Source organism: Geotrypetes seraphini, chromosome 10 (assembly GCF_902459505.1).
Source record: "Geotrypetes seraphini chromosome 10, aGeoSer1.1, whole genome shotgun sequence".
Lineage (NCBI taxonomy): Eukaryota > Metazoa > Chordata > Amphibia > Gymnophiona > Dermophiidae > Geotrypetes > Geotrypetes seraphini.
The window spans coordinates 19972699-20000686 of NC_047093.1; the positions used below are offsets into that span (position 1 = coordinate 19972699).

General features: G+C 44.3%; 2 protein-coding genes across 2 annotated transcripts in view; one reads left to right on the forward strand and one right to left on the reverse strand.

The window, feature by feature from the left end:
- On the forward strand, positions 1 to 26392 carry LOC117368486 (transcription elongation factor, mitochondrial-like). Its single transcript, XM_033962193.1, has 4 exons — positions 1 to 171; positions 4583 to 5046; positions 7971 to 8120; positions 18608 to 26392. The coding sequence occupies exons 1-4, from the start codon at positions 135 to 137 to the stop codon at positions 19031 to 19033; spliced, it is 1077 nt and encodes a 358-aa protein (XP_033818084.1). The 5' UTR covers positions 1 to 134; the 3' UTR covers positions 19034 to 26392.
- Positions 20660 to 27988, reverse strand: part of ATAD5 (ATPase family AAA domain containing 5) — a 104554-nt gene continuing 97225 nt past the window's right edge. The window contains 1 exon segment of the mRNA XM_033960976.1: positions 20660 to 27338. Coding sequence (XP_033816867.1) covers positions 27260 to 27338 — 79 coding nt within the window. The 3' untranslated portion in view covers positions 20660 to 27259.

The window sequence follows — 27988 nt, forward strand, 5'->3', positions numbered from 1 at the left end:
CGCTTCCGATTTGCATTTTTGACTCCGCCTTTGGGACCCGGGGGTTCTAGGCGGCCCTATTCCGAGGCGGAACTGTAGTGTTGCGGCAGACGGGAGCCGAGGGAAGTTCCTGAAGGACGTACACGCACAGGATCATGTCGCTCAGGTCGTTTCTGACCTGTTTCCGAGCAGGTAAAAGAGCCGCAGGGGGGCCGACCATGAGGAAACACTAGGCAGTTGCCTGGGGCACCAAAGAGAGGAGCAGTTGAAGCAAAATAAAAGGGGAATGGGATTTTTATAGTTACAATCAAAGGCAGTTTTCTTATTATATACAGTGTTAGTCCACTTTTCAAGGTAATATATAGAAATAAAAACATACATGAAATAAGCTGATGCCTTTCTTTTATTGGACTAACTTAATTCATTTTATGATTAGCTTTCAAAAGTAATCTCTTCTTAGGGTTAACATATGGCTCGAGAAAAAGGAGGACAGATTGAGACACCCGGATTTTATTTCCATTGAAAGCAATGGAAGTAAAATCAGTATGTGCCAATTCACCCTCCTTTTCCTGGAGCTATATGGGTAACAGTATTTTGTCTTTAGATCAGAAATAAGCAAATGTTGACAAATATCAGCATATGTAAGTGAAAAAGATGCAAAAAAGAAATCCAACAGCACTGCAGTAGACGTGAAGCAACAAAAATCAAAGGAAAATACTGCAGAGACGATGCACTTATTACAATCCATAAACATTGTTTTAATGTGGTCCACCGTTGTAATGAAGGAACAAAGGACCCAAAACAGTTTGTGTTTCAATCAACACATCTTCCTCAGGGGTCCAAATTAGAGAGTTGTGCGGGACAGAAATCCCACCCATCTCCGCCAGGATCCTCTCCGTCCACACCCATCCCTGCCCGTCCCCATAAAAAGCAGCAATTACTTCTGACAGGATCATCAATTCTACAGTTTATTTTGTGTTTGTGCTGCTGTTTTCCTTGAATCTCTTTGGTGGAACCCTTTTTTTGTTTTCTGTTCAGGTAATTAACTTATAAACCACCTCTTTTATTAAGGCTGACGTGTCCATTATATTCTATGGACGAACCCTTCTTCCAAAGCTTTCCATTAAGCCTGCTGGTTAAACCCATGGGCTTGCAGTGCGTGGAAGGGTGGGAGAGTTGGGGCAGGCAGACAGGCAGAGGGTTCAGGGCTGGAAGGCAGGCATGGTCGGGGTAGACTAGGCAGGCAGGCACGTTCGAGGCTGCAGGAGGCATTTGGGGCAGCAGGAGATCGGGGCTGAAGGCAGGGCAGTCGTAAAGGACTTCAGCGACTGGTCCTCAGAAGTCGCTTTTTTTTGAACGGCCAGCCCAATCGGTGTTGCAGGGTTTTGTTTAGTGATTCTTGTCCCTGCCTAATATGCATGCTGTTGCCCTTATTTGCATGGGTGGATTGGAGGATGGTCGGAAGACAGGTAGTGAATCGGGCCGGGGTCGCTAAGAGGTCACAAACTGATTGGTACATGATCGATTTGCTTTGTGAATCTAGACCTTAGGCCCTTATGTGGTGCTATAAGAAAATGTAAAAATGAACCAACATTGGTGTTGAAGCGTGATTGCCTAGCACTGTGTATCAGTGAGTGACCGATAGACTGTGTTGGGTCTTTGTTCCTTCATTACAACGTTTATTGGTTGTAATAAAGACTGGTCATCGAGTGCATTGTCTCTGCAGTATTTTTCTTTGGTTTTAGTATATGTAAGTGAAACATGAGAGAATTCTATCAGTTGTGTAATAATCTGGGCGCCATCTTGGTGGGGGGCACCGGCACCTCTCTTCTCCCCCATGCCGTGCTTGCACCCTCCCTTCCTCCCCCCCCCCGTACCTCTTTAAAATCTTTGCCAGCACGAGCAACTACTTTAGCCTGCTGTTCGTGCCAGCCTGGCTCTCTTTGAAATCAATACCGGGTTGCGGGGCCAGGAAGTGACATCAGAGAAAAAGCCAATGGCAGTGCGAGCAGTAGGCCGGAGAAGCTGCTTACGTTGGTGAAGATTTAAAGAGGTATGGGGTGGGAAGGGAGGGGCGAGTGTGGCTGGGGGCAGAGAGGAAGGCGTGGGGGGCTTGGTCGCCTCCTACCCTCGCTATGCCACTGCATTCCAGTGATAGTCTCACAGGAAGAGGGAGGGGTGGCAAAGCAGTTTAAATTCCTTTGTAGTGTGAAAGAAAAAACATACATAGTAACATAGTAGATGACGGCAGATAAAGACCCGAATGGTCAATCTAGTCTGCTCAACCTGATTCAATCTAAAAATTTCTTCTTCGTTTTAGCTATTTCTGGGCAAGAATCCAAAGCTCTGCCCAGTATCGTTCTTAGGTTCCAACTACTGAAGTTTCCATCAAAGCTCACTCCAGTCCCATCTACACCCTCCCAGCCATTGAAGCCCTCCCTAGCCCATCCTTCCCCAAATGGCCATATACAAGTCTGTGCAGTACTAGCCTTAGTTCTTCAATATTTACTATTATTTTCTGATTTTAGATCCTCTGTGTTTATCCCACGCTTTTTTGAACTCCATCACCGACTTCATCTCCATCACCTCTCTCGGGAGCGCATTCCAGGCATCCACTACCCACTACCCTCTCTGTAAAGAAGAATTTCCTTACATTGCTCTTGAGTCTACCGCCCTCTGGTTTTACCATTTTCCTTTCTCTGGAAAATATTTTGTTCTACATTTATACCTTTCAAGTATTTCAATGTTTGAATCATATCTCCCCTGTCCCTCCTTTCCTCTAAGGTATTCAGGGCTTCCAATATCTCCTCATATGTCTTTTGGCGCAAACCTTTAGTTGCCCTCCTTGGGACCGCTTCAAGCCTTTTTGTGTCCTTTGCCAGATACGGTCTCCAAAACTGAACACAATACTCCAAGTGGGGCCTCACCAATGACCTGTATAGGGCCATCAAACACCTGTCTGGTGTGTATCAAAATATTTAATCATTTTGTTTTTAAAGGTCTAAAATTTTTAGATTGTCCTAAAATTTCCTTTTAGTATTCTCACCATAAAATCATTGGTGCAGTGGTCAGTTTTTCCAAAATGTTGTCCGACAGGTCTAAATCTAACCCAAGATTTACCAAACCTGTTTCAGAGAATGCCTAATTTATTGGTAAGTATATGAACATAGATGGGAGGTGAAAAAGACAATAAGCTCAAACTTTTAATATAGAACAGGGGGAGAAGGAAAATGTTGTGATGTAATACCACCCAGAGGTGACATCCTGTTTGGCACTGCAATTTCTAATATGATATCTGTGCAAATTGATCATAGTCTTTAGCATCTGCTTTATTTCTCTCTTTTACACCTACCCCTCCCTCTTCATGTGAGACTGTCACAGGAGGGTATAAGGAGCCACCTAGTGTTAGGCAGTGATTTAGCCATGGTGGAAGGGGTATTCTCCCCCCCCCCCATACATTAGGACCATGAGTGGATGGCCGAGATGCAATATCCCTGAGACCTCCATGGCCCAAACCTTCCCTAGTGTAAGGAAGTCAGCAGCATGCTTTACAGCTATTGATACTTCAGTTCATACTCATGTATCAGGAATGCTGGAATCAGTGGCTGATTTCTTTGCACCGGAGGAAGTTCAGGCTGCGGAGTTCTTCAGCTGTTGAGTCTTGGACATTCCTGCCAGTAAAGGTAAAAGTTTTATTGGGGGAAGGGGGCAGGAGGAGTGGACAGAGTAATGGTCACTCCCCAGTCCCCCCTTGAAAAACAAACAAGCCTAGTTTCTGGCTACATTCATGGTATTAAGGGCAGGAATGCATTGGAAATGACCTTATAGCATGCTGCCAATGGATAAGTGCAATACTGTGCACAACACAAACTCTATTTATGTGGTATCTAGGCAAAGGCCTTAATACCAGCTATAGGGCTGATGTTAGTGATCAAACCTTATGTGTGGTTTCAGCCTAACATTCTATAAAGAAAAATAGCCCCCTATTTCCTTTATAAAATAAGCACCATAGCCGGGTTCTTGTTCTTGACTCACTCTGTCACTTTGGATCATAGGCAAAGAGGGGAGAACGGTATAGAAAATGGAATGAAAAAATAACTGAATAAAACCTCAAATATAGAAATATTTATTTATTCCATTTTCTATACCGTTCTCCCAAGAGAGCTCAGAACGGTTTACATTAATTTATTCAGGCACACAAGCATTTTTCCCTGTCTATCCCGGTGGGCTCACAATCTATCTAATGCACCTGGGGGGATTAAGTGACTTGCCCAGGATCACAAGGAGCAGCGTGAGTTTGAACCCACAACCCCAGGGTGCTGAGGCTGTATCTTTTAACCACTGCGCCACGCATTCCCCAGCTGGGGGAACTTACAGGAATCAGTGTTTATGTATCTGAATTCCTTCGCTTGGGTGCTTTGGTACTGTGTACTTCTAGTTCACTCTCAGATTTGTGTTCCTAAGGTAAATCCAGTGTGCTTTGAAATATAGAAGTCCACAAAAGGGGCATCATTTACTTAAAAACAGAACCATAAAACTATACATGGGAGCTGGACAGTAAATGCACATGAATGTAATTAACTTGTATTTATTTATTTTGAAGGGACTATCCTATGGCAGAGCCAGCTATATTCTACTTTCAGGTGTAGGACGTTGCAGTATTCTTGCTGGTGGGGCAAAGCACTCACTCCGGCAGAAGATATATTTCCAAATTCCCTACCACCAGATCAAAGCTCTAGGGAGCCTGAGAGAGAAATAGATGACCAGTATACAACTGAACAGCGTTCAGCCATCCTTCAAATGCTAAACACAGCCTCAGAAACAGAACTACTTAAAATAATGGGAGGCAAGAAACCATTCAGGATTGTTGACTACAGGACAAAGCATGGGCCTTTCCAGAATTTACAAAGTTTAATGAAAGTGCCACAATTCAAGTATAAAACTACAGTTCAAGTGTGTGATCTTATCCTTGGTCCACCTGCACGTGAACAAGAAAACAAAAAAACACAGAGAAACGGGCAAGCAGTGAAATATATTGAACCTCTAATAGAGTTAGAGAAGTTACAGGTAATTTTTTTCCATTATGATTATTAAAAAATATGTTTAATGTGGAATTTGCTAAACTGTGTCCTGTTGATGAGCATATAAAAGTAATTTACAATCAAGTAAGGAAAAGAATAGCAATCGTATGGATATCAGAGAGATGAATATTCAGAGAAAGCAAAGTGCTGGGGAAGGGATGGCTATGAATTTTAATGATAAAAAAGAAATATAACAGATGTAAAGTGACTGCTGCGCCCATTGGAGTGCAAGTCCTTTTACATGTCACGTGGACTCACTCTTCTGCATAACACAGCTTAATTCACTTCCCCATTGAAATGAAATGCAGCAGTTACTGTAGGATGTACTGTCGAGTTTGAAGAAACCTAGAAGTGTCTGAAGCAGCCAGAACTAAATCCCCCAAACCAAAAAAGTAATTATAAATCATCACATTCAGCTATGCTTAGTTCTCGAGTGAATGGCACCTTCATTGATTCTGTGGTTTGTTTGCTGAAAGGGAGCCACAGACATGATTACCACATTTGGGATTCTTTTCGATACTTAAACATAGATACACGATGGCAGATAAGGCCAAATGGCCCATCCAGTCTGCCCATTTGCAGCATCCACTATCTCCTCCTCTCCCTGAGACAGGCCTAAGCAATTCTGGTCCTCGAGAGCCAGAGGCAGGTCAGGTTTTCAGGATATCCACAATGAATATGTATGAGATGGATTTGCATGCACTGCCTCCTTGAGATGCAAATTATTTCATGCATATTTATTGTGGATATCCTGAAAACCTGACCTTCCTTTGGCTCTCAAGGACCAGAATTGCCTACCCTTGCCCTAAGAGATCTCATGCTTTCTTGAACTCAAAGTCTTAGTCTCCACCACCTCTATCAACAGACTATTCCACACATCTACCACCCTTTCTGTAAAAATTATTTCCTTAAATTACTCTTAACTTCATCCTATGCCCTCTCATTCCAGAGCTTCCTTTCAAATGAAAGAGACTCGCCACATAGGTATTTAAATGTCTCTATCATATCTTCCCTCTCCTGCCTTTCCTCCAAAGTATTCATTTTGAGATCTTTAAGTCTGTCACTGACAGTTTTGGTAGATTTCCTCTGGACTGACTCTATCCTATTTATATCTTTTTCAAGGTGCAGTCTCCAGAATTGTATACAATATTCTAAATGAGGTGTCACTAGAGGGGCATCAATACCTCCTTTTTCCTACTGGCCATTCCTTTCCCTATGTACCCAACCATCCTAGGTTTCACCATCAACTTTTCAACCTGTTTGGCCACCTTAGGATCATCACATACTGCACACCCAAGTCCCGCTCCTCTTTCATGTACAAAAGTTCTTCACCCCCTAAACTGATCTTAGGGCTGGTGTTAAAGGAAGTCAAACTGGACAGTTGCCATGGACCCCGTAGCTCCAGGGGGCCATGTGGTCGGTGCAAGGCTTGGCCCTATTATGAGGCCTACAAAACCAAAGAAAACAATTAGCAACAAAGTTTTAATCTCACTCACGATAAACACCGGAGTCTGAGTCCAATATCAATGTTTCAAACTTCAATATGGACTTCAGTATGGGCCAAGAGAGGTGGCGGCCTCTGGTGGGAGTGGCTTCTTGCTGCAGCCAACATTACTGCTGGTTGGTTTTCTCTGCTGCATCCCTTCCCCGGCATTTACTCCTTTTATTCCCTCCCCCCCCCCTGCCTGTGTCTATCTTAAATTTGTTATAAAAGTTGGCAGGTGGCAGCAGTGGTTCAGAGCTGCCCTGCCACCAGCCCGTTCCTTCTCTCCACTGTAGCCCATCCCAGCAGAACCTGGAAATTGTCTGAGATGGCGAGTTGCAGTGGAGAGAAGGGGCCAGTGTCAGGGCAGCGTTGAGTTGCTGCCACCATCCAGCAACTTTTACAACATATTTAAGGTAGATGCTGGGTGAGATAAAATGAGTAGATGCCAGGGAAGGGACGTGGCAGAGAGAGCCACCACCAGCAAGATGCCATTCCTACCAGAGTACTGCCTAGAAATAATGCCCCTCCTGAGACATGTTGGATTCAGGGGAGGTGTAGATGGCAGAGAGGGGAAGGGATTGGGAGAAGGGAGAGATGGACTTGGAAGGCAGAGGGGTTAGAAGGAGGACAGGGAGAAGTAGCAGAGTGGGGTAGAAGAGAGACAAGGAGAGATGGACATGGAGGGCAGAGGGGATGGAAGGGAGTCAGAGAGAGATGGACTTGGTGGAGGGACAAAATATGGAGAGGGCAAAATGGGTGAAGGGAAAGATTCAAGGGAGGGGTCAGAAGGGGGAGGGAGAGATGGATAACTCAGGGAGAACAGAGGAGGGAGAGGAGAGATGGATAGTGAAAGGCGGAGGGGAGATGGACTCAGGGCTGGAAGGGGGAATGGAGGAGAGATATCATACTTGGGAGGAGGCAGGAAAGAGATGTTTGACTTGTGGAAGGGATAGAGAAAGAGAGGATGGAAATGCTTTGTTACAAGGATGGAGAAAATTAGCAGCAGGCACAAGTCTGAGGCTTTTTCTTCCCCTTTACAAGATTCCTGAAGCAGAGTAGTGGCTTTTTGAGCTTTAAGTCCACAGTGCGTTGTTGAGCCTTACGAAGAGGTTTAAAATTATACTATTGTAAAGGAGTAAAAAGTGAAGTCTCTTTTTTTGAGAACAGGGTTTGCACTAAGGGTATTTAACTTTTTTGATTATTACAGTCCCTTTGTGTTTGTGAATGTGAAGTGAATAGATTTCCCAGCTGCCAAGGGAAGTTTTATTCCCTTCCTCTAGCATATCAGGACAAAGTTACCTGGTTGCTCCTTCCCTGCATCTCCTATTGTCTGATAGCTTCCAGTTTACAAAAAGTAATGATGTCTTGCTGTTTTTTGTACATCTGCTAGAAACTTTCTATTGAAAACAATTTTATTTTTCTAGACTGCAGAGAACATCGTTTCTATTGTTATTGGGTCTCAAAAAATTGCCTGGGCTCATGTCAGTCGAAACCTGTCCGTCCTCGATTGGCAAAGAGTTGAATGCCATGGATTCATGAAAGAACCTTATAAAGCATCTGCCTATTTGGAAGATGTAAGTAGGGTGTGTTTATGATCATTTGAAATCCTCCTCTCTTTATCCCCATTGATATTGAGGGAGGTGCAGAGAAATCAGATTCTTTGTAGGTTGGATACACTTGTATTGGTATAATAAAAAGTGATCAAAAAGTGGTCTTTTTTTCTCAGTCTGAAGATCAAGCGAACTGCAGTATTTTGCACTAATCTTAATTTTTGTACTGTTTTTTGTTGTTTGTTTGTTTTTTTGGGGGGGATACCCAGGTAGGCGATGTTGCAGTAATCTAGGGTAGATAGGATCAGCGACTGCACCAGTAATCTAAAGGATGTTGTGTCAAAAAATACTTTGACACAACATCCTTTAGATTACTGGTGCAGTTGCTGATCCTATCTACCCTAGATTACTGCAACATCGCCTACCTGGGTATCCCCCCTAAAAAAAACAGTACAAAAATTAAGATTAGTGCAAAACACTGCAGTTCACTTGATCTTCGGACTGAGAAAAAAAGACCACATTAGCCCCTACTACAAAAAATTGCACTGGCTACTAGTGGAGGTGCGAATACTGTTCAAATTTGTATGTATCTATTTCAAACAAGTCTGGGGCCTAGCACCTTCCTACCTGCAAACACACTTCACTCTACACAACCCCACATGAACAACCAGAAACAAAAACATCTTTGCATGCCCAAAGATCACAGGCTGCATATACAAATCCTTCCTAGATAGAACCTTCATATTCCAAGCAATCCTGGCTGGGAAACCACATAAATAAAGCCAGACAGACCTACAAAGCATTCCGAAAATCAATTAAAACCGCTCTATTTGACAACTTCCTTGCCTAATCAGATGACCTCTCTTATGTATTCTTTCCCCATGTAACCCCAATATATTATGTAACAGCATTCTTCATGAATTCTGTAATTCACTGATTGTCCAGCCTTCTTTCAATGTGAACTGCCTAGAAGTCATTTGACTATGGCGGTATAGAAAAATAAAGTTATTATAAAGTTATTATTATAACCAGCAGCAAAGTCCACATTTCTCAAGGACTCAATATGTTTGTTCAGAATTCAAAGCAATGAAGGAGAAGGGGAGCCTTTAAGATTTCAGTTTACTTTCTGCTGTCTGACTTTAACCACATTATTTTAGTTTCTGGATTTCCAGCTTTAATTGTGCAATATTTTCACACCTTTTCTGTGTGCCATGCCTAAGCCCTATGGGGTTCGTAATCAGAATAAAAGTATGTCCCAGAAGTGCCCAAGTAGCGGCTTAGACATCTAGAACAGCTGTGGACATCCAAGTCAAATAATCATAAAGATGTCCAGAATATTGCCATACCCACAAAACATCCAGCAAAAGACATCCAAAATATGGGTGTTCCCATGGGCTTGTTTATGGACAGGGCGTTCAAGTGTGATAACAGAAACCACAGCGTTTTGCTTTGGATGTGCTGAAACACATCTTCAGTTAGACTTCTTTAAAAAGCGTATAAGGTGAAACCCAAATCGTCTTTTGATCTACTAGCAATTTTGTTCTGGTAGAGAGCTAGGGGGAAAAAGATTGGGACTTGTATACTGCCTTTTTGTAGTTCTGTTACATCCCTTACGAATTCCATAGATTAGGTGTTCAATCCCAACCCACAGTCTCGGTCTTGCAGAAATCCACATCTTTTCTGAACACATTTTCCACCCCACTTAGGCTGAGAGCAAACAACTTTGGTTTCAATTTCTGCAAGCAGTCCAAGCATGTATTTTGCTGTTTCTCTGCTTCCATTTTTTCGCATAGTTTGCTTAAGGTTCGTTTTTGGTGGCTTCAGTGCCTTGAGATCCCTCCCCAGTGGTCCCCTGTTGAAGAAAAGGATGCAGTCCTGTGAAGCCGGACTACAGCTTTACAGGGATCTGGTGGATCTGTGGAGCCAGCCTGCTGTGTACCACCCTCTTCAAGTGCCCGGGGTCCTTTCCCGTGGAAGTCTGCTGGTCAGATTTCTAGTGCAGGCTGTGTTTATATGGACAGAAACCCACCTGGGTTTCACGGCACAGGTGTCTTTCCTGCCCCTGACCGCGTGGCAGAGCATCTGGGGGGGGGGTGCGGAGGTTGTAGGTGGTCTCTGGCCGGCTGGCAGTCCGAAGATCTTCATTTTTGTGCATTCGGAGCTGTTTTCTGAAGCAGAAAGTCCTTTTTCTCCACTCAGCTGCTTTTAAAGCACTGACAAACGATGACACTACAGAGATTGTGAGTACCTCCATTATTTCCTATGGGAACTTCAGGGATGGCTTGTGGATTGATTTAAACTTCGCTTTTCACATTTTCTGTGGGTAGAATTCAGGTTCCCCACCTCCCCAGACCCCAAATCGTTGGTTTGGGGTTTTCATTTTTGCTTTTTGGGCACGACTTCGTAATGGCAGCCATGTTGGATTTTAAAAATTATCTTTTTTTTCTAACTTTGATTTATGCCTCAACAACCCCTCGATTTGACTCAAAACCAATTGGGATGGACTCACTAGCCTCTAATCTATTGAATGTGGACATTGATTGTGCCAGATCAGTGATTGCTTACTGTGTGCCATAGCACGTTGGGGGAGAGGGTGGGAGCTTTGGGCGTTGCCTCCTCCATGTTCTCACCCAGCGGCCGTTCTGGAATCTGGCGCAGTATGCCTGTGTTCCGAGTCTGAGGACTCTTTTGACCCGACGCATGTAACTCAGCAGAGCCCTGCCATGGTTGTGGAGTGGGCCTTTTCACTGGATTTTATTCAGCTCCTCTGAACAACGTATCCTCGAACCTCGCTTGTTTGACGCAGTGGAGCTTTTTCAGTCTATGGCATCTGTGGCAAAGCTTCCTTTTCGTGCCAAACCTCGACTACAGTTGTTGCCATGCAGATTTTATGTTTCTTCCTGATTCGTGCCACAGTATTTAATTTGGATTTAGCTGATGCCTTTGCAGAGATTGGTCTCCTCGGCCACTCTTGAGTGTCTGGACTTGGAGGTGGATGATCTTTTCACATTTTCAGTGGGTTTCTGTCCGCCTCTTTATGGCTGATGTTCTGAAAGAGCTCTATGGGGGGGGGGGGGCAAAATGTAGGGATCACTGATATGACAGCAAGGCCTTGGGGCTGGATGGCTGGCTCCAAAGACTCATCTTCATCCTCCTTCAAAAGTGGCAAGTTGGCATATGGGTCCTCCACCTATAAGATGCCATCTAGCACCTCCCAAGACCCCTGCTCTACCACCACCTCCTCCACTGCCTCCTGGGCTACCTCATGCTGCCTCCTGGCCTATTTTTTTTTTCGATCCAACAACTACCTCTTCCACAACTCCAAACTCCACTCCACTATACCCACAAAGAATTGTCATTCTACATACAGGGCTAAATATGGATGTGTAGGAAGCTAGTCCTGCCCATGTAGGAACATTTTTTGACATCATCTGGGACATTTGCCAAGACAACTAATAGATGGCCTACTTTATACGTCTAGCACAGTGTCTCGCAAACTTTTTTGAGCTGAGGCACACTAAACCTAGTGTCCCTGGCTCGAGGTTTCCAGAAATGCACCGCAGCGCATGGACAAAGGCCCTTCAAACGGGCCTTGTGCCGAGAGGAGAGAAAGACCGGTAGAGAAAAGAGCTGGCGTCGTCGGGAGATTGCTTATAGGACATGCCTCTCTTCACGTGAGGCACGTCCTGTAGATAGTCAGCTAGCACCCGCATCTCTCCTCTTCCTCAGTGAACCGCGGCACACCTGAAATCTCAGGAGGCACACAGTTTGCGATACACTGACTAGGATGTATTTTTGTTCGGGTCTGGACGTCCAGGATTGTCATCCCTCGACGCTCAGATTTTGGAATCTAGTTTCCTTGTAATCAATAATGTTCCGTTATGATTTGTTTGTGTGGTAGACATCTAGCCTGGGCAGCACACATATGGATGGAAGCCACATTATCAAAAAGATGTGAAGAGAATGGAGTCAATCCAGAGAATGGCCACTAGGATGATCTCAGGACTTAAAGACATCACATATGAAGAACGTCTGACCAGACTGCACCTATATTCTCTCGAGGAACGCAGAGAAAGAGGGGGCATGATAGAAACATTCAAATACATCACGGGTCGTATTGAAGTGGAGGAAGAATTATTTTTTCTTACGGGTCCCAAGGCAACAAGAGGGCATCCGCTAAAACTTAAGGGGGGAAGATTTCATGGTGACACCAGGAAATACTTCTTCACTGAACGGGTGATCGATCGATGGAGTAAACTTCCACGCCAGGTGGTCAAGACTAGTAGCGTACTCAACTTCAAAAGTCGATGGGACAAACAGGTGGGGGTGCTACAGAGTTAGGCATTAAAGATGGGTACACCAGGGAGGGAGGGTTCTTGAGTGGGCAGACTTGTTGGGCCGCCAGCCCTCTTCTGCCATCATATTCTATGTTTCTATGTTGTATCGAAAATGCGCATTATTTCTGGTTCTGTTGCTGGATTTTTAAAATATATAATATAATGGTATTTAATAAAGTTTGTATTGTGATCCTCTTTTTAGTGCTGTGTAGGCTATGTCTAGAGGTTTATTTTAGGGTTGAAACTGAGCAGGCTTCCCATGGACTGGTTTTGGCTGTTACCCCATGATTGTAGCCAAATAGAACTCTGTGACCTTCCAGAAATGCAGAATCATGATGAACCTGTGAAGAATACACCTAGGTCATGACCCCAACCACAGGTGTTGTGATCCTCATTTGGTGATGGCTCACCGTTTAGGAAGTTCTGTTCTATAATGTTCTGCTACAAGTATTGAAGAGTTCATGTGAGATTTCACACCATCAACTAAATAATTTGATGATCAGTAAGTTGGCTAAAATTACATTTGTGCACAGGGATACCCACCCTCATGGTGCTCAAGAAGGAATGCTGAGAGCTATAGCCTCAGCACCCTGAGGTTGTGAGTTCAAGCTAGAGGTTTGCATGAGAACGGGGACCCTGCAGGGATCCTCCCCAGGTCTACGGGACTCCCACAGGGATCGATGCTGGTTCTCTGGGGTTCCCATGGAAATGTCGGCCTACCTTTGTTCCCTAAGCTTCTTCGATCCCGCAGCACACCAGTTCCTGATCGCTGCTCACATGGGAGAGCTTTGTACATCCACCAATCAGGGAGACAGAGATGGAGCTTGATGAACAATCAGGAGCACTTCCTTGTAGAAGTGTTCCAGATTGGCCATCAAGCTCCAGCTCTTTCTCCCAGATTGGTGGATGTGCAGAACTCTTCCAGTAGTGAGCCTTGGCATGAGACTTCCCCTCAAGAATCTCATTGGCTCAAGCCCACCACCACTCACTGCAGCTGTGCAGAGGAGTGCGGGAGATCCTGGGCAGCATAACTGGGCACCTCCAGAACCGGACTAGCCTGCATTAAACTGCTTCAGCCCAGTAGGTACCAACATTAAATATGTACTGTATTTTTCGCTCCATAAGATGCACCCTAGATTTAGAGGAGGAAAAAAAACGTTCTGAACCAAATTCTCCCTGCCAGGCTCTGTACCCTGCCCCCCCCCCTCTGGTGGTCTAGTGGTAGACAGGCACAGGGAAGGCAGGCCGGCCCCATACCCCTCAGTACCTTAAATAATCCCCCCATGTACCCTACCTTTTTTAATCATCCCCCCCCTTGTACCATTTTAATCATATTCCCCCCTTTGTACCTCTTTTTTTTTTAAACCCATACCTTTTTTATGTTGAATCAATTTTTATTTTCAAACAGAAAACAAACCAACAAGCACCAACAAGAAAAAATACGATACAAAATATCAGATCCAACAGTCCCCACCCAAACCATCCCCACCCCAAACCCCCCAATCCAGAAACAAGAAAGAATTGTAGTGCAGTAGGCTTGGACTCTGATAGCCCACTGCCAAAGACGAAGAGTGAACTCCAACACTGAAGAAGAAGAAGAAAGAAAGAGAGAATTAAAAATAAATAAAAAGGGAAAGGGGGTATACCTAGTGCCCCATCGAAAAGGAAAGAGAGCCCGGGTCTCAGAAAGAGTTACAAGGAATTCAGAATGTCACTTCGAGCCCGTGGCGATAGAGAAAAGAGATAAGAATCCCAAATCCGAAGAAACTGTCGCTTTCTTCGCAAGCTATAAGATGCATCCTTCCGTTCCAGCAGCAGCAGAGCATGCAAACGATTCCTCCAAGCCCAAAAGGATGGCAAAGTATTACCAATCCAAACAGACAAAATCACCTTCTTCCCCAAGACACCCACCCGTCGCATAAACTGACGCTGACCCGAATCAGACAAACAGAAGGCTTCAAACTTATCCAGCAAGAGACCAGCCGCAGAAAAGGGAAGCGGATGACCCAGAACATTCGCCACATAAGATAAAACCTGCCTCCAAAAGCGTTTGATTTTCACACAGGACCAAAAAGCATGGATAAACGAATGGGGCTGCAGGAGACACTTAGGGCACAAAGGAGAATCCGTATATTACCTTTTTTTTATTCTTCTGTACCTCCTTCGACAGCTCTGTATTATTTCCTGGCAGTGGGCGCACGAGTGAGGAGTGCGGCGGTCAGCCCCAAGCTTTACACGCTCCCGCTTGGGCCCGCGCCGCTTTCTGAATTGCTGCTGGCAGTTCTTGCGAGTCCCCTGTGACCACCAATCTGCAACCCAAGCTACCTACGGGCGCTTGGAGGAGGAAGAGGGGCCGCCATAGAAGAGGGAGGCAAAGCCACAGGGGGTGCAGAGGGAACCTCCCAGCCGCCTGATAAAAGGCTCTGCACAAAGAAAAATGTAAATCAGGGGAAACCCCCCAGGAGGTCCCATGGGATTCCCTGCCACAGCAGGGGACCCAGCTGAAACCTGCCCGTGTTTTTCCAATACAGGGGGAAGGTCACCTGAGGTTGCAGACAAAATGGAGGGGCCTGTCTGCTAAAATGGCGAAGTTCCCGCCAAAAATAACCCCTCCAGGGCCTGTAGCAGCTGAGAAGCCTGAACTGTCCTAGCTGCTAAAGCAGGCAAGCTGGCATCAGCTGTTAACAAAAATCAGCTGAGGGAATCCTGGGGGTGGTGGGGGAAGACTGGGCTTTCCCACTGCCCCATGCTGAGCCGGGGATCCCAGGACGCCTGCAGGGAACACAGAAGCCCACTCAATTTCGGCATTTAATCCAGTCAGCTCAACCGTGTCAAGCCTATGGATCCACCTCTGTTCTTTAACAAAAAGTTTCTCTATTTCTGAGGGGGCCTGGACTTCAGATTTCCATGCTTATCATGCTGGTTTCTCCTGTCGCCATTTTCTCATGGCACATGGCGACAGGAGAAACCAGCGTGATAAGCATGGAAATCTGAAGTCCAGGCCCCCTCAGAAATAGAGAAAGAGAGTCCTGGCCACAGGAAGATATAAAGTGTCATTATGCTCATAGAGACAGTCCGAACTTGGAAACTTTTTGTACTATCTTTAGGCATATATATCCTATGCCACTACTAGACACATGCAGCGCAGCACAGAGGGCCAAGTAAGAAGGACAGTTAGAAACAGACAAAGGCTCAATCTGCAGGGACCCCAAGAGAGACAATGAGATACCCATGTGAAATACAGGGCACTATCTTACAGCTGATCTCACTGTGCTGTGATTTGCCGTATGTCAACCCAGTCCGGAGACAAACCGAGACTGGGTGACCTAGCACAGGTCAGAGTCTCTCTGGTAATCCCCTTGAGTGCTTACCCCAGAGTCCGATTAAACTAGCAGCTTCCTTCAAGTGAATACAGCAGGAACACAGACATAGACATATAAATCTGCCCAAGCTTGTCCCAAAGCTGGTGAAACACGTACAACTTGTCTGAACTGGAAAGGAGAGAAGCTGCGGCATACCCTGACCAAAGTCAGCTGCAGCTCTCCCGCCATCACCGGAGACCCAAGCGCGCACCTGATTCTTGTCGACACGTGGCCGCTGCATCAACACTCCTAGAAACATAGTCTGATTCAAGCCCCGCAAAATTTACTCTGCATAGAAAGAAAATCAGACTCGGAGAATAACTAGAAGAACGGTGCTGTGCTTCCCACAGCGCCGGAAAAAACATGTCCAATCTCATGCGCGATGCTATAAACCGGCACCTGCACAATCAGCTGCACATGGCCGTGACAAACACCGACGAAATAGAGCCTTAGAATAAACAGTACTACTACTGCTGCACTGAAACCCAACGAGAAGAACAAGTGCGAGCATGAAATCGCACCGCTACTGCCACGCTTTAACCAACAAGGAAACCAAGCACGTGCATACAAAGGGTGGGAAAGTCCCGGCTCCCTCAACGGATTTCTAGTCATAAAACTTAGCCTCAATAAAATATCCATTCCTTAAACGTTGACCGAACCCACAGTACTAAGACTCCCAAACAGAACCTGAAGTTCAAACAACAGTAAAAAACACATACATACTCACAAGCTTGTTGTTTAGGCCAGTTGAAGCCAGTAAGAACTGGTTGTGCAGCACTAACAGGGCAGAATGTAGCAACTGTGGTCTCTTTTTTTTTTTAATAGAGAAGGGAAAGAAGAAATAATGGAGACCCAGTTAGACTCTCTATCATTGGAGAGAGGGTGAGGCAGGGACCTGGGGGGGCCCAGGTGTAACCCCTAAAGCTGGCACCGTTCAGCTGGACACCCCTGTCTCACTGAAGAGAAACCTCAACAGGAGAAATAAAATTGCCATCTCACTGAAGAGAAACCTCAACAGGAGAAATAGAATGGCAGTCTCACTGAAGAGAAACCTCAACAGGAGAAAATAACTGTCCAGTCACAGCCAGAATCCAGGAGCTAGTTGAATAGCGACCACACCTGCTGGGAGATAGAGCATACTGAAGATACAGGAGGAGTGCCAGCCAATAGGACCACCTGTTAATCAGTTTCTCTATCTCTGCCTGCTGGCAGATATGTGCTATCCCATTGGTCTCTGGATTCATTTGCTGCTGTTGCTAAGGAAACAGTAATTTACAGCAAATTTAAAGGGAAGCAACCCTTCAAAACAGCACTACTTCAGGATTTTTATTTTTTTTTCAGAACAGACTCCACTGGCTCTCAAAGCAGCATGCCTTGCTTGACTTAGTGGGCAAGGCTTACTGCTGAAGCACCTCTAAAATAATGTTGGGGAGGTGGAGGAAATGGGGGAGGAACCTAGCATGAGTCCCACCGGGTTTGACATCCTCGAGGTCGGGCGGACCTCCAAACGGGGCTTACCCAAGCTCAATCCAGCACAAAAATGGGGACTAGGATCCCTAAACAAATTCCAACAGCCCTACCAAGGGAGATGGGTACAGCTTACTCACACATGTTGGAGACTGAAAGAAGACTGATGGGAATAGGGTTATGTACTATTCCACAGTTTTGTTTTCAGTCCCCACCTGCTGGTCATGATTGGGATATTTACCCATTTGTAAGATTTCCTATACCGGTCTGGAGAGTGTTAAAGAAGAAAGGGTTTCATGGCTGTTCTGGCAGATGTCTGACTTTGTTTTGAATTTTCTGTAAAACTCAATTAGAACTAAAATTAAAACTGTCAGAAGTAGTTGCTGTTTTTTATGGGGACAGATAATTTTTATGGGGAGAACGAACAGGTTTCCTCACGGGTGGGGTCATTGGGGATTCCTTGCAGGAACAGGTGGGGATGGAGAAGATTCTGGCAGGGATGGGTAGCATTTCTGTCCCCGTGCAAATCTCTAGTTCAAGCCCCGCATTGCTCCTTGTGACCCTAGGCACGTCACTCAATCCTTTATTGCCCCAGGTATGTTAGATAAACATGGACAAGTGATTGTGTACTTCAATGTAAACCACTTAGATAATAGGTGGTATATAAATAACAAAAATAAATAAATAGATAAATGTTCACTGGGACACGTGGATTTTCAAATGTTCCAGCAGACTTTATAGTTCTCAGTATGGTAACCAGATAAAGCAGAGACAACAAGACTCTCCAAACAACAAAGTGACTTCAAAATCTAAAGCTTTAAGATTTCAACCATTATAATTCAAATGGTATGCTGAACCGTAGGGACATACCTAAGCTGTCCCCAAACTCTCGGGTGGGAAAGAGGAGCCTGCTCATAGGATTGAGGACCCAAAAGCGACATTCTCTTGTGCTGCTATGTCCACCCTGTAGAATTTAGTGAAAATATGAAGGGAAGACCAAGTTGCTGATCTACTCAGGTGGAAATCTGTTCAGGTGGAAATGCTCAAGCTTCCACTCAAGAGGAGGTTTCTCCCCTTGTCGAATGCACTTTTAAGAAGACAGGCGGTTGTTTGCTGCAACCAATGTAGGCAAAGACATAGCTCTATAAATACATCTAGTGATAGTAGCCTTGGATGCGGGTCTGCCTCGTCTCACCTGATTAGTTCTGCTTTTTATGTTCCAAGTTGTTTTTGTAATGGGGCATCGCCTTGGGAACTACTGCTGTCCTTCCCTCTTTAAATGCTTAAGCGCTACAAAGCTTGCTGAATTTTGATTAATATTGTTTTTACTTTTTTTTTTTTTTAGATTTTTACAGTGGTATCCAAGATTGCTAAGCCTGATTTTTACATCTTAGAGAAATTAAAACTGCCTATTCAACATAGGATCGGGATCCCTCTACAGTTACATTTTCATACTGTTGAAGCCATGTTGTTTTCATTATTCAATATAACTTTCATGACAGATGGCCAGCACAGAGTGCTATATATGTCACGATATGGAATAGGAAAACACTTTGACCTGATTGTAGGGGGTGCACGGACCAGTGGACGAAACCTTGCAACGCAATTGTTTTTGGAAGCTGCCACTAGCTCACACCCCAGAGTCTCTTTTTCACAGGATTTGCTGCTACAGCACAGAAACCTTTTTGAATCAGGATCACGGAACAGAGAAGAGGAGATGTGCGATGCTCTTCTTCAAGCTCTTGCCTTCTATGACTGGGTAGTCCAGTAGTATCAGTGGGATGTCCAGCTTGTCTATTGGCCTGCTGCTCTAATAAAATACCATATGAAGTTGAAACCCCCATTTTTCCCCCCCAAAAGGAGGAAAAAAATGTTTGACTTGAATATAAGCCGGGAGCTTAATATTCAAGTGCTCTGCCCCCAGCCTCCCTCACTCCTAATGCCTTCCAGGCCTCCACTGGGCCTGCCCTGGTGGTCCAGGATATGAGGGATCCCCTGTCTAAGCTGAATCCAACCCCCCACCCCCATTCCTCAGTGGCTTCGCAGTGGGTGGGACTGTAGGAATTCCTTCTGCTTCCTGTGCCTGCCGAAACTGGACATCTACACCTCTCCCACATACCTTTCGTAGCCAGCTGGTGCACGGAGCAGGAGCGATCTTCCTGGCCTCCTGCTCCATTTGAGGCCAGCTGGCTGTGTCTACCTCCCCTGCATTCTTTTTGGGTCCCATGTAGCCAGCCGGTGCACAGAGTAGGAGCGATTTCCCGGCTCTTTTGCTTCGTTCGAGGCCACTGCCTCATAGAAACATAGAAAATGACAGCAGAAAAGGGCCATAGCCCATCAAGTCTGCCCATTCTAATGACCCACCTCCCCTGGCTTTACACCCTTAGAGATCCCACGTGAATATCCTATTTTCTCTTAAAATCTGACAAGCTGATTGGCTGCTGCAAGTCCTTGACTCACGAGAACTCGCAGCAGTCAATCAGGCAGTGACCTTGAATGAAACGGGAGAGCTGAAAGATCATTCCTGCTCCATGGAGGAGATGTGGATGTCCAATTTCAGCAGACACAAGGGGGGTGGGTAGATTTGGCTGGGATGGGAAGGGGGAGGTGATGGCCCAAATATAAGCCGAGACCCTCATTTTTGGGCCATTTTTTGGCCTAAAAATCTCAGCATATATACGGTACCCGTGTAGAACAAAGATAAGTGTGTGAAAGTTAATTTGCTATACAACAAATCAAGTATACAAAATTTTATTCTGCAAGAACAGGAAGACACTGTCCTACTCCAGGCACTATTATTATAGCTATCAATTAGATTGTGTTTTTTTTAGCATTGTTTCAGTGTTAGCCCAGGGTATAATGCTCAATTCTGCTTTCTTACCATATCATCTTCTCTTTAGATACTTCAGTCTTTCAATGTACACGCTTCTTTGCTTTCTTTCATGCTCAGCTGTGGAATTCTTAAAATCCATCTCTTGTCATTGCTTGCTGGTAGCACTGTAGATTTCAATGTGTAAGGGTCAAGGGTCCCCAAACTTTCCAAGAGAAGGGCCATATAAAACAAACTAAATCAGGGAAGGTAGGTCATCTTTGGCAGCTGGTGGAGAGTGGGTATCTCATCAGTCTCACATGGTAGGAGGGGGGTATTAAAATTTACAGAGACCAGGAAAACGCATACTGAATTGGTAAAAAAAAAAAGAAAGGAGGCTATAGTTTAGGAACTCTTCATCTTAGGCATTCTGTATAAGGTTAGACTGCTAGATGATACATTACACCTTTTTGTCCTTAAAGATAGAAGAATCATCATTTATCACTTTAATATCAGCAAATCACTGTAACCCATTCTGGGCTCTCTTGATAGGATTGGCTAAAAGCCCAAGTAAATAAATAAATATTGTCTATTTCAAATCTTTTAATTATTGTACACCTGTAGTCAACAACGATTAGTTAATAAAGATGGTTTTATATGCCATACATTACTGTAGAAAAAAATAGTTTACATTTTAAAAGCAGTAGGCATGCTTTAATATTCTTAAAAACCTGTACAAAATTGATAAACTGTACAATTTTATGACTAATGATACATTAGTCACATCCATATTCATATACACCAACTCATATATAACAACATCCGTTACATCCAAATTCATATACACCAACTTATATATAACAACATCCCTTCCCCCAATCCACCTTTCAAGTTAAGGACTTGCTGTTGTACAAAAGTATGAGTATCTGGCCTGCCATGATGGCTGCTAGAGTTTCTGTTGGGCATCAGCATCACCACTGGATGGCTAGTGTCCAGTGTCTTCATGGACAAGCCAGATTATTCCAGTCATAAAATGTCAAACCAGGTCTGTTCTCCCAGAGCTCAGAAACCTCAAATCTAGTCAGAGCTGAAGTCAGGTATATGCAAATGAAGCAGCAGGAGATCCAGCCCACTCCTCTCCTGGCTTGCTAACAGCTTGCTAACATCTTTAAAGAACAAAGTGCAGGGGGATCTGGTCGTGCCAAAACATTATAGAGTCAAGCAAATAAAGAGATTAGGTTCTTATCTTGCTAATATCTTTTCCAGTAGATAGGAATGATATGCTGAACCAAAGGGTTGTCCATGCTGCTTGCGAGCATTCTGCAGTTGATGTCAATCAAATCTTAACTGTGAAGCTGATTATGAAACTTAAGACAGAAAGCAGGCACATCAGATAAGTGCTGGATAATCTACTGGAAGGGATATTATCAATAGAAATGGTATGTTGTCCCCAAACTCTCGGGTGGGAAAGAGGAGCCTGCTCATAGGATTGAGGACCCAAAAGCGACATCCTCCTGTGCTGCTATGTCCACCCTGTAGAATTTAGTGAAAATATGAAGGGAAGACCAAGTTGCTGATCTACTCAGGTGGAAATCTGTTCAGGTGGAAATGCTCAAGCTTCCACCCAAGAGGACGTTTCTCCCCTTGTCGAATGCACTTTTAAGAAGACAGGCGGTTGTTTGCTGCAACCAATGTAGGCAGAGACATAGCTCTACAAATACATCTAGTGATAGTAGACTTGGATGTGGGTCTGCCTCGTCTCACCTGATTAGTTAACATGAAAAGCTGGTCCGAGAGACGAAACTCATTGGTTACTTCCAGGTAATACAATAATACTCTTCTGACGTCAAAACCTTTAAGGCCTTGTCCTTTTTCTTGGACCCTATGGGGTGAAATGCTGGCAGTCGAACTTCTTGGTTAACATGAAATGCTGAAACGACCTTCGACAAAAAAAGAGGGAACTGTCCAAAAAGTCACTCCTACTTCCGTGATCTGGAGAAATGGCTTTTTGCATGTCGGGGCCTGGAATTCTGAGACTCCCAGCAGAAGTAATTGCCACCAAGAAGACTGATTTAACCCTCAGATCCTTGAGGGAAGCTTCCTGTAAGGATGGGGCTCTGCTGAGACCCTGTAAGACCACATTGAGATTCCAGTGTGGAAACGGTGCTCGAATTGAAGACCTTGGTCTCAATGCACCCTTCATGAACCTATGTCTGGGTAGGCCACTAGCAAAGCTTTTTTCTCTCAGCCTCAAAAGCAGGAGAGTCCTGCTACTTGGATCCTAAGGGACGCCACTGCCTTGGTCAAGGCCTTCCTGCAGAAACACCACTATGAACGAGATGGGGGCATTGCTCGGCTCTAACTTCTCTTTGCTGCACCAGCACTGAAACATCTCCCATGCCTTGGCACTGGCAGAAACCATTGTCAGCTTTTTGGCTTCAAGCATAGTAGCAATGACTACTTCTGAGTACTCTTTGTGGACTAGCGATGTACACTCAAGAGCCATGCTAAGTTCAAAGCATCCCAGATCTTCTAGGGCAATCAGTCCCTGTGAGAGCAAGTCTGGATGTACCTGGAGTCAGAGAGTTTGCTCTTTTGTAGGCACATGAGATCCATATACTATAGGCGCCTGGGCCAATATGGCCATTGGTTCCATGTGATGAGCTATATGGTAGATCACCGAGCCTATCGTGGGCCATGGGGGAAACAGCTCAGTTTCTGCCCAACGGTGCACCATGGAGTCTAGATTTACACTTCCTGGCTCGTATCTTCGACTTGAATTTCACCATGATTCAAGACAAAGTTGGACAAGTTCCTGCTAAACTGGAACGAACGCAGGTGAGGCTGGACTCATTTAGAGCACTGGTCTTTGACTTGGGGGCAGTCACTGGGCACAATGACTTGACTTGGGGGCAGGACTGCTGGGCACGATGGACCATTGGTCTGACCCAGCAGCGGCAATTCTTATGTTCTTATGCGCATAATGGCCTGGAAGGCTTGCAGAGACAATGTCCACTCTCCTGGATCCAAAGTCTGCCTGCTGAGGTAATCCACTTGAACATTGTCCACTCTGGCCATGCACACCACCGAGATCACCTGCAAGGGAATTTCTGACCAACATAACAACACTTTCATCTCCTGTCATAGCAGAGTGCTCTTAGTGCCTCCCTGTCTGTTGACATAAGCCATGGCTGCAACATTGTTGGAGAAGACATGACTGCCTTGCCCTTCAATAAGGACTTCAGTCGGAGCAGTAGCATCTGAATTGCTCAGTCTATTGATAGACCACTTCTGTTGAGATGGGACTGTATCAGCACGAGGTGGCTCTTTCGGAAGTTCACAATCCATCCTAGACAGAGCAGCATCTTAACGGCTGCTGCAACCACCTTTTCACCCTCTGGGCGGGATGGAGCTCTGATGAGCCAATTGTCCAGTTACTGGTGCAACTTCCAACCTGCACAGCGGAGATGAGCAGCCACCACCACCATATCCTTGGTGAATGTTTGGGGTACTGTTGCTAACCCAAAGGGAAGTGCTGAGAATTGATAGTGATTTTCCAGTACATGGAATCTAAGGAATTCCTGTGTTCCGGGAACATGGGAATATGAAAGTAAGCTTCCGTCAAATCTAAAGCAGCCAGAAATTCTCCTAGCTGCACTGCTGCAATGACTGATCAAATGGTTTCCATCTGAAACCGAGGAACTCTCAGTGCCGTATTGACATGTTTAAGGTCCAGAATGAGCTTCTACTCTACTGAGCTTTTCTTTGGCATGACAAAGTATAAGGAGTATCTGCTGGAGCCTGAGTCTTCTGAAGGAACTGGTTCTATGGCTTGGATATCTAGCAATCTATGTAGCATTGCTGTGATTCTGGTTACTTTCTCTAGTCAGCCTGCTGGTGAGTCTGCGAACCAGTTGGAGAGAGGGGAACTATCTTGTAACCTTCTTTAATAATGTCCATGACCCAGTGGTTGGATGTTATGCACTCCCAAGCCTCCAGAAAATCCGAGAGCCAACCTTCAATCTTCAGAGGAGTGTCGTGAGCAAACATTTGCTAGAATTCCTGATCCATGGGATACAGTTTAGCCATGGTTTTAGCCACTCTCATGGAACTTTCAGGGGTCTCCCAAGACTGTGATTACAACCTTTATATTTGGGTGCCACAGAAATGACATGGGCTGAGCCCAAATTCTGCTGACTAGAGAACACAGTGAAGATGGGGTTTGCAGAGATAAATTTAAAGGAGCTCTTAAAGCTTTTTTATATAGAGACGCCTTTGAACAATGATCTAATCTCCTACTTTCCTCTCTCCATTCTGTACGGATAATCAACAGCTTGAATAAAACTCCTACCCCCTCCCCATTGTTTTATCATTTTTTGTTTTCTCTCTTTTACCATACCTTATTGTAGTTCTTCTGTGCCATGTTAGTCCATTCTGTCTTTGTATCTGATAATATGTATTTTGTTGTGAACCCCCTGATTTTAAATATTTTGTATAATTGCTTAGTATTACGATAGGCGATATATCAAATAATCATTAAACTTGAAACTATGTTCAGTTCCTGGAGGGATTCAATAATGATCCCCATTAGGGCCAAGGACTTAAAAAGTCAGACGGATCATCTCCCTGATCAATAACTGAAAACACTTAGTCCTCTGAATGGATGGCTGTGTCACCCATCAGGGAAGACTCACTTTGGGACAGTAAAGGGATCAGATCTGACCCTTCTCCAATTCCCCGTCTGAAAGACCACCATAGTCCAAAATAGTCTCTGCTTGTAGGGAGGAAAAGCTCTGAGACTCGCAAGGTCTTCACGCTAGTCCACTCACTTGCAGACTGACCAGTTGATTTCTGCCTTGTGCATAAGCCTGCCAAAGGACATTAAGCTCTCTGGTAAAGGCCTAAGAGAGCAAGTCTTCTTGCCCCTTAGACAAGAGCAGATGCTTTTTCTTGGGCTGAAAAGCAGAGTTCTGAAGGACCCTGGAAGGTGTTTTACTTCCCCTGACGGGCCCATCTGCCTTTCTCCAGTCCTAGAGGTCTATGTAGGGGCTAAGCCTGAAGTTCCTACCCCTCCTCCTGTGCTGTGTGGCATACAGGCACTCTTCAGCCATCCATCCAATGCAAATAAGGCATGATATAGGGGTATTAGGATTGAGGACTCCATCCCTCTCAATTTCAAGGCAAAACGAGGTGTTTCAAGAAAGTTTGAGAAATTAGAAAAAAAGAAAATTGGGAAATCCAAGATGGTTGTCACGGCAGTGTTTTGACACCAAAAAATGGTTTTAAAATGCTTTAGGGCTGATCAAAAATCACTCAAAATAGGATTTTAGAGGGAGGGAACAAGACTACCTATAAAAAATAGTCAAATCATAGTTTTTTGGCACCCCCCTCCCCGATTTTATCCATAGGTTGTCACAGCCTGTACTGAAACACCATGTGCAGGGAAAAAGGTCCTGCAGCCTGTCTCAGGAATTTTCTGCTTCAATCCACTGGTCAGCTGTCACGCAGAGATCTTTGGACTGCCAGACAGACCTGTTAAACTAAACCTTCAACCCCCCTCAGGCCACAACAATCAACGAAAAGAGAAAGGGGGGCAAAACTGCAGCCGGCCCCTTGAGCACCCCAAAGGATGCTGTTGATGCCTAACAGTCTGCATCTCTCTAAGTAGGCACAGCTGGTCCTGGAGCTGCTTAAAAATCACAAACAACCAAAAAAGATCACAAAAAAACACCGCAGAAATAAAGAGAGCAGATCAGAATGACATCTTCATTCTCGCCTGCACAAAGAAGAACTGGAGGGCAGCAGAGACCAGGAAGAAAGAAGAGGAGCTGAAAAGCTATAATTGACATCTGCAGAATGCTTGCAAACAGCCAAGGACAATCCTACAGTTCAACATACCATTCCTATTGCACTGGAAATGTTTGTTAATAAGGGAAGCAGGCTTTTACTGTGTGCAACAAATATGGCTTGATGATGGGCCTTGAATAAATTTTATGGCATGTTTTATTACCAAGTACATGTGCAAATAAATTTGACATAGTGAAAAACTGGAGTTTCAAGCCAAAAGATATAAATGAGTGGATTCTTCAAAATGAGAGTCCAGTTTTTCAGGTGCCAAGTGCTATGTTCTGCCATACAGAAAATTTCCCCGAAAAATTTTATCTGTCAGTTGGGGACAGGTAAAAGAGTGACAGTCATACACATGTAGTAGTGGGGTAATACATAACAATTGCCACAAAGAAATGATTAAATAAACACAAATATTATGAAATTAAACAAGTGTAGCAGTCAGCTGCAGCAGAGTCCTATGCCTAACAACAAAAAATCAAAGGTGTTTGGCTTGGCACAGCACAGTAAATCCAGAAACTTTGAGGAGGACAAAAAATATTCCAAAAGGTTCTTTCATTCATTTACATTTGACAGCTAAAGTTTCAAAATCTTTTTGTCCCTACCTAGAAAACAGAACTTTGAATGAGGTGGTGAAGATCAACTTGCCTGGAGAAATTCTGCCTCTTCCACACTGCTAGTGTGAGTGTATTACTGCTTGGACTTTTTCACCTGCCAAGAGGTGTGGACTGTGGGTCCTAATTTTAGATTTTTCATGCATGAGTCATATCAGTTCCTGCTAATGTAGCGGGAATTAAATTTATAAAACTACTGTAAGAAAATCAATGAATCTACTTAAATATTTTATTTAGAAGCTTTCCATTGTAATGCTATATACTGACTTCATATATACAATTGACTAGCAGAGACAGATATATTTCCCCTTAGGAAAAGAAGCTGAATTGTCTCTGATCTCATCACATATTGAAAACTCAACTAGCTCCAACAAGGAAACAGCTGATGATACATAAGTTATTCATGCTTCTCTGCTCTGCAACCAGCTTACCCATCACTATTAAAATAAGTGATATAGATCAATTTTAAGCTGCGATATGTACTTTCAGCAGTTTAAGATAAAAAAAAGAGTGCAGTAATGTAGAGATGGAAATAAGGCACATGCCAGCCAAGGCATTTGGGTAAGAACTGAAGTGAAGTCTCAGAAGCAAGCTATGTACTTAACTCCATCTTGAGACAAAATGTCAGTTGCTCCGAGGCATTGCGTTTTCAGTGATTTGTAGCCATTTGACCTTTAGGCTTACAGAAAACACAACCTAGACAATGGCCATATGTACAGAAAAGCTCTTAAGGAAAGTCAGCTGCCAGCTTGTTCAACGTTGCTTTCTGTAGTTCCAGATGTATTCCCTCAAAGTAATGCAGAAATCTGTGAACAGAAATCAATGAGAAAAATAATTTACTGGGGAATTCTATAAATGGCACCTATATTAGACATCACTAGTCGCCCTAATTGCCACCACCTAGTGATGCCTAAGTTCGGGATTCATGCCTAACTTTTATTTTTTAATTGGCTTAATCAGCATGGTAATTGACCACACCAGTTTTCAGCCAATCAAAAAACCTCCATTAATGAAACAATTTAAGTGTACGGTGCTGAACTCTTATGATGCCTAGCAATGCCTAACAATGCCCATCTTAAACAGTATGGGCAGAGAATATGGGTGGTTGACTCAGATATCTGACATAGGCACTGCCAAATTAGGCGACTGAAAAGCTAGCCTAATGTCTATGGTGTCTATGTCTAGGCCGCCTAGTGATGCCTAAGCCAGCATAGGTGCCGCTAGGCGTGATTCTATAAAGCATGCCATTTTTTTGATTGACAACTGTGCTGAGCAGCACCATCTATAGAATCTAGTAATTAGATGGGGAACAGAGGCACCCAGAACCAGTAGCACAAATTTAAACTCGCTCCAGAGGTGGTGGGTATGTATTCCATGCATGTACACTATATAATTTTATAAAATACTCTGGAGCATTACAATTTTCTCCAAATTCCATCCAAACAATGCCCATGAG